Raw genomic sequence first — 10,370 nt, 5'->3', positions numbered from 1 at the left:
AAAGGAGATCCATCAAATAGTAGGAAAAAAGCCAATCAATTCACAATGTCATTCAGTAAATTGGTATGGATCACGTGGCCGGGAAATACACAGGAGCAGTTTTGTGTCTGGGGGCTGCTGCACCTGCTCCCCAAGTGCTGCTCTGATCCCCGAGACCCTGCTCTGGGCTTTCTCTGACCCTGATTCCCCGGGCCACAGGGCCGACAGTCCACCCCGCCCCGCTCGGGGAGCCGGGTTCGCCCAGTCCGGCGGGCGGCGCGGTCCCCGCCCACCCCAACTCCCCGCCGACCGCAGGCAGAGAGCTGGCAGGGAGCGGGCACCGCGCGGGTTTTGAAGCCGCGCGGCGCACCGGGCCACTGAGCGCCGCGGCAGGGCTCACAGGTCTTAAGGTCCCCGCGCGGCCGTCGCCCCGAGTGCCGGTGACTTTGGCTTCAGGTCTGCTGACCCACGTCACCAGTTTGACAGCCTCGCACCAAATCCGAGGGCGGTGCTCGCTCGGAGTCCCAGGCGTCACTGGGAGTTCCCGCAGATTAGAACTCGCCTCTCCTAGCCCCTCCCCTCAGTCCCATTTAAAGCTCCCACGGCTTTCCGAAAAATTGAAGGCTCAGTTTCTGCAGCGCCTTCTTCCACTGCAAGATGGTAAGTGAGGAGCCAGCGTTTAGGTAATGCGCTGGGGAAACCTGGGGGCTCTGAGAACTAGTAAACTCTGCATTTAGAATTTCTTCCGCCTTGGATGCAAGATTTCTGGGCTACCTTGCCCAGGAAAAGGGGTCTTTTCTGCTGCGTCATCTGCTTATTTCCCCCCATCTTCTCTTTCTCATTCCCCATCTCTCTCATCCTTCTACCCACTGTTATTTCTACTTTCTGTACTTTCTCCTAAACTTTCTCTTCCTCTATACCTGCACTCACTTTTCTTTCCACCTGTTTCCTCTAGATTAGACGCATATTTGCAAACATTTGGATTTGAGTTAGTCTAGGGGTGTTTGAGATTTGTTTTCTTCTCGGGTGTCAATTGCATAATAGTTCAGCTTTGATTTCAATAATAACCTCAGGGAAAGAGCTTACAAACATGCTTTTAGAATAAAAGAAAATAGTCCTTGATAAACTTTGGGCTGAATTTCTTTGGTCTGCACTGCCCAAGCTGGACTTGCTTCAAGACTGGACTTTTTCAAGACTTAGCTTACTGGGAATATTAACAAATTGTGACTTAATTAACTTTTCTCCGTGTGTCTCTCTCTCCTTATTATTTATTTTCTCTCTGTTTATGTTATGCCCAAGAAAGTCCTCAAGTCAACAAAAGACTTGTAGTGGTCAAAAAGAGGTTTGTCCAAAGCTGAGCTCTGCTGAAATGAATGGCTTTTTACCTGATTAAACATTGACAAATAATTCAGAATGGACTGTTGTACAAATTAACCCAGGAAAGCTGCATATCTGCCCTTGCTTGGATATTTGGAAAGAGTGTGTGTTTGAAGTTTGAGGAGTCGGGGGCAGGAGGTTGTTCACTGGCTCAGAACACAGTGCAGAATAGATGCCAGACAGTTAGTAGTGGCAAGATAACTTTGCAAGGGCATAGAGACCTAGTGCTGGAGAGAGCTAGAGCCTGCTGTCTCGGCTAACATATTTCAGCTCTGATGGTATTTTTACTTGGAGTGACTATATGTGCTTGTGCTTGGAGGAGCAAATGTATTTAGTTATCTCTGGAATGTATCTATATGTCAGTAAGTCCATTTCAAACCATTTGGAGCACCATAGGATCCAGCAGCATTTAAAGCCGGAGGAAGGAGGAAGGAAGAAATGGAGTAAGTTTATAATTGAGAAACTAAGAAGCTAAAATAAGGAGTTTTCCTTATATGTTATATTCAGTCCATTTCAGCCTTAGCATTCTGGGCTCTGTGTCTTCCAAGGTTATTAGAAATATAATTAAGTTATTTATTAGAAAGAGCCAAATAGTTCTTAGGTCTTTCAATCAGTAAGTAGAATTCCTTTTACATAGATCCTGCATAGCCTGTAAGATGACTCAGTCATAGAAACAGAGAGTACTCCTGGATATTTACAAATTTGGTCCATCCAATACTAACCTGTTTTTTTTGCTGAGAGGTCCTCAGGAAAGTACTGGGTAAACCAAGAGGCTGATTCCCTTTTAGTGATTATGTGTTTTGGCTGCTTGAATTAATCTGGAATCAGTGCTTAACACCTGTACTGATTTTTGATTCATTGCATGTAATTCGTGTCTCTTTCTTCCATCCTTCTTCCCCTCCAAATCCCAATCACCCCATCTCCTGGGACCTTCCCCACCCCTGCTCTGATCCTTCCTACTGACTTTCACAGAACACTGTTCTGCCTTGCCAAGACCAGTACTTTGTAGGAGGTCAGAGTTATAATTGCCCGTATTCCACTACAACGTCAGAATCTAGTGTTGACGTTTCCACGGAGACTTGGGTCTCTTTCTGGGCTGCTGGTCTCCTGGACAACAGAGAGCCCCAACAAGCACCACAGGCACTGGGTAAGTTCTGCTCGTCTGCTTTCCTGGTAGGTCTGAAGCCCTTTTCCAGCACCCATAGTTGCAAAGCATCATGGGCCAGAACCCTGTAGAAGAAGAGATGCTATGGGAAGTTGAAGAAAGCCCACAGACTCCTGAATTTCACAGCCTAAACAAGCTGCTTTTCTATACTTGCCAGATAGTGAAAATGGGAGTCTTGTCTTTGTCCACTGGACAGTATACAATATGTATTTCTCCCCACACTTAACAGTTCCTAGAGACTTCCAACCCACTAAGGGATTTAGGGTTGTGTCAAAATTTTATAAACAAATACTGTCAAGATACCAGTTGGAGCATTTCTTTTGGAATTCAGGAAAGTTCCCCTGAGTTTAAGAGGGAGACAAGGAAAACTAATAACTTACTCTTTTATTTCCTAAGGAAATTCTATGAAGAGCATCCTGTAAAAGGAAAAAAAAAAAATGATTCCTTTTGCTCAAAGAAGATGTCAGCTTTGGAAGGAGAGATAACTTTGTGATGAAAATCGTATATTAATTATCACCTGGGGCTTAGTAAGGAGTATTTATAAATATTAAAGGAATTTATATATTAACAATCAGTTTCTAGAAAAACTGGTAGACATTTCAGAATTAAGTATCTGAATTCCTGGTTCAGCCACATTATTTTGTGTGCATGTGAATTTGAGAAAAAAAAAAAAAAAAGAAAAGCCCCAAAATATTGAAACACACATATATGTCAGGAAGGGAGTTGTTCAACTTTAGTTTTCTGCTGCAAGCAGCAAAGAAGACAGAATGCCCAAGAATATGAAACCAAACTGTATAAAATTTGATTCCTGTCTCCCTACTCATCATTCTAATTCAGTAAAAAATATTTCAGTAATATGTCAGTTTCAGTAGAGATGGAGAAGAGTCAGACTGTACTAGATGAGGAAAATAAAATAAAAATAAACCAATATAGAATGCCCAAACATAGTTTTTACTCATAGTTTGCTATCAAATATGGAAAAAAAAAAAAAAAACTCCACCAATGCATAAAAGACAGTTCATGGTATAGTTTGGAGATTTTCATCAAGGTCTTCAGAGAAACAAGATCCAAATTATTTTAAAGTAGGAAGTGCCACCACTTCCTACACTGAGTTCAGGGTACAGTTTGGAGATTTTCATCAAGGTCTTCAGAGAAACAAGATCCAAATTACTTTAAAGTAGGAAATGCTACCACTCATAATTCTGAGTACTCTCCATCAGCTTTAACTGGCATGCAAATAGGCAGAGATTTTCATCTGGGGAGAAATAGTAACATCAAGAATAGCATTTGATTCTAGAACCAAACACTATGTTATCAAACACGAAACCTTAGAAAGTAAGATAGAAACTTGGAAAACATAGTGGAATTGCAATGTTATGCTGAATTGGGGAAGGATCAATAAATATCTGAGTGAATTTGTAGTACAGATGGGATGGTTTTTATAAATTTAGCTGGTGGAAATTTATATATTAAGAAGAAATATGGACCTCTTAGCTCCTAAAAATTCACCCTTTCAGCCATTTGGGCATGTAGTCTATAAATATTTATCTTTCACAGCACAGTTATCCCTTCTGAAAGGCTTTAAATATGTTGTTTCCTGTGTAGAGGCTATAGCTATTTTTAGAAAGGTAATTGAATCTATTAAAATGTCTGAAATCCTTCAATGAGCTCTGTATTACACAAAAACTGCAAGGGTGTTTTCTCACTTATCCATTTGGTATTTTCACAAAGAATCATCCTGTGACTCCAGTTTCCCTGCTCCTAACTCGTGTTCATGGGAAGAAGCTCAGCTTTCCTCTCAGCTCTACAGAAACAAGCAGGTATGTGTAGCTCGTCAGAATACTGAGACTGGACCGACATGTTCCATGTAGTCTTTTTTTTTTTTTTCCCACTTTTACTTACTTATTTGCTTATTTATTTATTTGGTTATCTATTTATTTTTGAGTCTAACAGACTCTCAATGTTATATTAGTTTCAGGTGTATAACATAGTGATTCAGCTTCTCTATACATTATCCTCACCACAAGCGTAGCTACCATCTGTCACCGTACAACACTACGATAATAACGTTAACTGTATTCTCCTTGCTGTGCCTTTTATTCCCATGACTTACTCATTCCATAGCTAGAAACCCTTATCTGTCCCTACTCTTCACCCATTTGGTCCATCCATGCACCCCCTTCCCTCTGGCAGCCATCAGTTTGTTCTCTATATAAGTCTGATCCTGTTTTTTGTTGGCTTGTTTGAGTGAAATCATACGGCATTTGTCATTCTCAGGTTGACTTGCTTCACTTTGCATGCAGTTTATTCTTAACATAGTCTCTTGATGTCACCTTGCTTCTTTTCCCTGGTTAAATTCATATATTGCTTTCAGCTTAGAGCCAAAGTGGATATATGTCCAGAGGATGGACATGAAGATAGATGATCAGTGTCACAGGGAAAAACAACAACGACAAAGTCAACAACAACATCCAAAACCCTGTAGGAGGACCTACAGTCAGGCCCTGACTTCACACATTGTAATTATATGACCTCTTGAATCCTCTTTTACCTTACCTAGGACATTGAAAGATTTATGATGCCTTCCTGAGAGGGTTGTTGCCAAGACCAAATGATATACTGAGTGTGATTGTATTTTTTTTTAAGATTTTATTTATTTATTTGACAGAAAGAGATCACAGTAGGCAGAGAGGCAGGCAGAGAGAGAGAGAGAGAGAGAGAGGAGGAGGAAGCAGGCTCCCCGCTGAGCAGAGAGCCCTACACAGGGCTCGATCTCAGGACTCTGGGATCATGACCTGAGCTGAAGGCAGAGGCTTTAACCCCCTGAGCCACCCAGGCACCCTGTGTGCTTGTATTTTTAATCTATAAACATAGGCCTTCACTTGGAGAAGCGATGATGATTATTTAGGTTTTGCAAAGAATGTTTCATTTTCCATGTTTTATTTGTTGTTGTTCCTGAGAGAGTAATTTAATCTAGTGGATATACAAACAGATCAATCTGAAGATGAGGGAAGCAAACCCCCTCCTTGTTTTTCTTCTTTTCTTAACATTCAAGGAAAGAGTCCAGCGAAACCTTTCTGAACACATTTTTCTATATTTAAACAGTTGCACACAGCTCATTTTCCTATAGACCTTCCCGATCCCCTTGTGGTTACAATCTTAAAAGTCATATAATCTCTTCAAATACTTTGCAATGAATAAAAAGTTCAGAGCACAAAACTGAACAATGGGGTGGTAGGTGGGTGTAGATTGAATTTAGGCCTTAGAGGACAAGGGCTCCCTGAGGTTTGGTTCATAAAACAAATAGAATAATAATCAAGTTTAAGCAGGTTAAGGATCAGTGGCATTATTATAAGGTTACAAAGTCAATATAGTAGAGGGGCCTTCACCATTGTATGCTTTTTGCAGCTCCAAGATACTCTGGTGCAGAAGGAAGAAGAACTTGCTAGGTTACATGAAGAGAATAACCATCTCAGACAATACCTGAATTCTGCTTTGGTTAAATGTCTTGAGGAAAAGGCCAAGGTATGTAACTACCCCCTTTGTAAGAGCCGAGCAGTGATTTGAGAACCGAGACCACTTGGCTAACACTGCTTGATTAAGTGTAGGAGGTGTATTGAACAGCATGGCTTCAAAGGCATTCATAGGCTAGATGGATTTTTCTGAAAGAAATATAGCACTTCCTCAAGAATTTTTATGTATTATTTCTTGGAAGAATCCAGACTGCATATTTTAGCCATATATTACCCAAAGAGTTGCTTAAGAATCGTAAGCCAGTCCAGGGAATCGCTAAGACAGCAGAGGTTAATCAAAAGGTAGAGTTAAATGGATGGAACACTGGAGTGGGAATCAGATCTGAAAGACACTTGGTTTTTTTAATTACCTGCTTGACTTTGAGTACATTTCTCTGTCACTCAGCCTCACTTACCTTCATCCGTAAATGTAGGGGCTAAAAGATTCTTTAAGAATCTCCCAGCTCTGAAATGTTATGAATAGGGCTGGAGCCCAGATCTTTTGACTGGCAATTATGTATCACCAATTACATTATCTTTTAGTGAACCTTTTTATCTTATCCTTTTAGAATGGACTATTTCTAACTCAAGGACAAATAGTTTGTCCATAGTCTCTTTCTGTTCTTCTTCTTTTCTTTTGTGTTTTGTATTTTTGTTATCTTTTTGCCGTTCTGTTATCATTATTGCTTTGTTATCAATCTTTACCTTGCCACTAGACAAGCTGCATTATTTGACATTATTTTATTTAAATTGATGATGCTTCTTACCACTTCACTGGAAATAACAGTTGAGAGAAGAAAGGGTATCATATCTGATTCCTTTACAATTCCTTTACAATCCAGTCAGCTTTGTTAAGAAAAGGAGCACATCTCACAGTTAGGAGCTTGGGCTCATAACTTCAGCCACCATTTTGTAAAAAAGGACATGCATTAAATTAGTAAATGAGATTGATTAGACAGTATTTTTGTTCAAAGTGTGGAATAATACATATCATGTGAAAGTGGTCTGACAGTTAGCAGAATAAGAAGAATCAGTGTTAGATATTGTTTCAATCAGTCGCTCTGTCTAGATTCAGATGATTAGATTTAATGTAGGCTGCACGGCCCTTAGTAAGACTCAAATATGTCCATGCCTCAGTTTCTTCACTAAAGTGGATTTTATAAAATGAGATGAATATACATGTAGTCAGCATTCAATACATGATAGTTACTGTTATTGTCATTATTATAATGATAATTATTTCCATGAATTGAAAATTTAAAGAAATTATTCATTTCTTTCAACTTTTAAATGATTAGTAAAAAACATGAATTGTGGTTTCCAGGTAGTTACTTGTCACTCTATATTTTAATTTAGAATCAGAAATGAATCCAATTACTTTTACATAGTGTATGTGTGAGAGAATAGAATTTTAATCATGTTTTTAAGGAATTAAGATCATTAGTAAATATGTGAAGGAAGTTTAATTAGATAGCAGTAAAGAAATTATCTTGGTTGACTATCTGACTGTGTATTTTCCAAATACTACTTCCTTAGAAATTGCTGTCATCAGATGAGTTCTCCAAAGCATTTGGGCAATTCAGAAAGGGAAAGAGGAAACCCAAAGAGCAAAGATACTTTCCTCCTGAGATCCCCCACCACAAAAATGCCAAGAGAAACCTCTCTAGTGAATTTGCTAACTGTGAAGGACAACCTGGGCCCCCTGTGGACCCTTGGGTTCTTCAGACCCTTGGGTTAAAAGACCTCAACACCATCGATGACACTTTATCAGCTAACTACAGTGCCCACTCCTCTCATCCGAGAAGAATTGCCAGCACATTTCCTCCATTTCTGGATGATGCAGTTGATTATGAAAATGTCCCCAGGGAGGATCTGCCAATTGACTATGGAGGCAACCCAGCAACCCCCTCACATGGCACTGCTGGGCACAGGGAAGATTTTCACTTCCTCCCTCAACTTTCAAATCCCCCAGGAGGGCTGCAAACTTCTCCTTACTATACTTCTGATGTGTCACCCAATAAAACAGAGATGGCCTTTTCCACATCCCTGAGCCCTCACTGTAATGTGAAAACTCATTCCTTCCACCAGGGACAAGCCTTTGTTTGTCGAGATGAGGAGGGAGGCTGGAAGTTTACCTGGGTCCCTAAGCAGTCTTAGTGACCTCCCTTCTATCATGAAAGACTGCTATAAACTCTGTTTACAAAGACCTCTCTTGCACTTGAACCTGACTATTTGGAACACAGAAGCTTTTGCCCTGACTGTCTCCTGCCACTTTAAATGTCACTCTCAATTACCCACTTAAATCCGCAGAGAACAGCTTCCACGAATCCATAATGAAACATGCCTGATCTTCTTTCACCTAAATTTGACTTGTTTACACACCAACACCTGCTGTTGACTTCATCCCTTCGCCCTGTACCTGAAAAGGTATTTTCCAATTGCCCGAATATTCCTTCGAGGCCTACATATGCTGTTCCAATTATAACAAGTCTAAGAGCTTTTCTCCTTTCGTCAAGCAGTTTAAATGTTCATAGTCTCTACCCTCTCACTTTTATCCTGTCCTGTTCTTCTTCATTTCTGAAAACTGCCTCGAGAGTGAACACTATTATTGCTCCAAGTGTTTGTTCTTGAGTGCTCCGATCTTGGGGGTGGGGTAGAAACAAGGGTCTCTGGACATCATCATTCCCAAAGACATAATGTAGATGTGAGCAGTGCCACGTGTAGAGCAGTTCAGGAAGTTATGTGCCCTGTGAAGTTGACAAAGAGCCTCTTCAATGAGTTGCAAATCTACTGAATAAGAAATACCACTGATAAATTAAAAGATGAAAAATAATTAAAATTAATTCAAGATATGCCACAGTATATCAGCTTCTATATGCACCTGGCATTGCCTCTTTAACCAACATGACTCAAACTAGAACATGGCTAAGGGATGCTTGATAACAAGTTGTCATCTTAATCGCCCAGATGCTGTCAAGGGTCTGGTCCTGCCAGTATTGTCTAGCCAAACTCTGTGGTTGTCTCCCTCATTCATTCACTTACTCATCTACTCAGTTTTCCATTCATTGGCCCACGCAAAATATTTGTACAACATCTGCCATGTACCAGGCGCTGTCCTATGGGGTGGTGATGGAATAAATGAGAGCAAGTTAGACCTTGTGGCCACCCTCATGAGACTCAGAGCCAATATTTGCTGTGACCTTGAGAAACCTAATTCCCAACAGTGAAGATTCAGTTTTCCTGGCTGCAGAATACAGAAGATAGATGAGACCATCACTAACATTCTATAAACGGAGGCTAGGTCCATCAGCTTTACTCCAGCACTGCCAGCCCAGCTCACTCTTCTCTTTAGTTTTGATAGACACTATAGGTATGTTGGATGAGCTTTACATACAATTTTTCTTAAACATGAGCCATTTGTAGTCGACACAAGAAACCATTGCTCTGATCACAGTATTCTTTTTCTGGTATGAGCCCATGTTATAGGTTAATTCAGTCTAAGTATGTGAGAGTAACTTGCATCTAACAAATAGAGATAATAATTTTTAAATAAGTGTGCATAAATATAATGTAAATTTTGACATCAAAGATTTCTCTCTTTCTAAATAAAAAAAATATATTCTTAGTGCTTATGTTAGTTTTCCTCAAGCTCTCTATCTTTTGCAGAATAATTTACATATCAACGACGTGTACCTCTGTTTTTTGGAGAAAACGTCAGTTAGCAATAAGATCCACCAGGGTGAACTTCTTTCCTGTTTTTCTGTTCCCACCTCTCAATAAGACATGTTGTACCATCAGTGCCTGAGAACATGACTGTGCCCTTTGGGATTCTTTGTAACCAAGACATGACTTTCATTGCTGTTGCTGTTTGGTTTTTGCTTTATTTTGGTGATTGTGAGCAAGTAATCTGTTTTAGAAAGTTTTCTTAACCTCTACTTTTCTTTATAATCCATGAAGTTTCAGAAACTAAGATATTAACTAATATTATTCTCCAGAGTATTTTCATGACTTAGGAAGAGGCAGAACACACTCTATTTTCTAAAACAAAACAAAAGTAGTAACAAAGAAGTGCTTAACACTGCAGTATCTGTGCCCCTGGTGGGTGAAATTTATCTTTTTAAAATAACAAATTTAAGAATTAAGATTAATTAAATTTGATTGTACTTTAACACCCTAGGAATCAAGAAAGCAACATAACTACTTCAAAAGATTAAATGATATAGCTGTAAAACAAAACTGATCAGTCAACAAATACTTATTTTGCATTTTTGTGTGCCTTATCACAAGTTATATACTGTGAGGAAACACCCAGGCTTAGCACAGTGCATTTGGTAGAT

General features: G+C 39.8%; 1 protein-coding gene across 1 annotated transcript; it reads left to right on the top strand.

Annotated features, from left to right (window-relative positions):
• Positions 1-347: 347 nt before the first annotated feature.
• On the top strand, positions 348-9,686 carry GMNC (geminin coiled-coil domain containing). Its single transcript, XM_013052604.2, has 5 exons — positions 348-639; positions 2,329-2,503; positions 4,253-4,341; positions 5,930-6,046; positions 7,570-9,686. Exons 1-5 carry the CDS (start codon positions 637-639, stop codon positions 8,188-8,190), a joined length of 1,005 nt encoding a protein of 334 aa, XP_012908058.1. The 5' UTR covers positions 348-636; the 3' UTR covers positions 8,191-9,686.
• Positions 9,687-10,370: the final 684 nt, after the last annotated feature.

The sequence above is a fragment of the Mustela putorius genome, unplaced genomic scaffold (genome assembly GCF_011764305.1).
Source record: "Mustela putorius furo isolate JIRA1106 unplaced genomic scaffold, ASM1176430v1.1 tig00003834_pilon_pilon_pilon, whole genome shotgun sequence".
Lineage (NCBI taxonomy): Eukaryota > Metazoa > Chordata > Mammalia > Carnivora > Mustelidae > Mustela > Mustela putorius.
The sequence above is the reverse complement of the archived record's forward strand: the minus strand, read 5'-3'. Positions and strand labels throughout refer to the sequence as shown.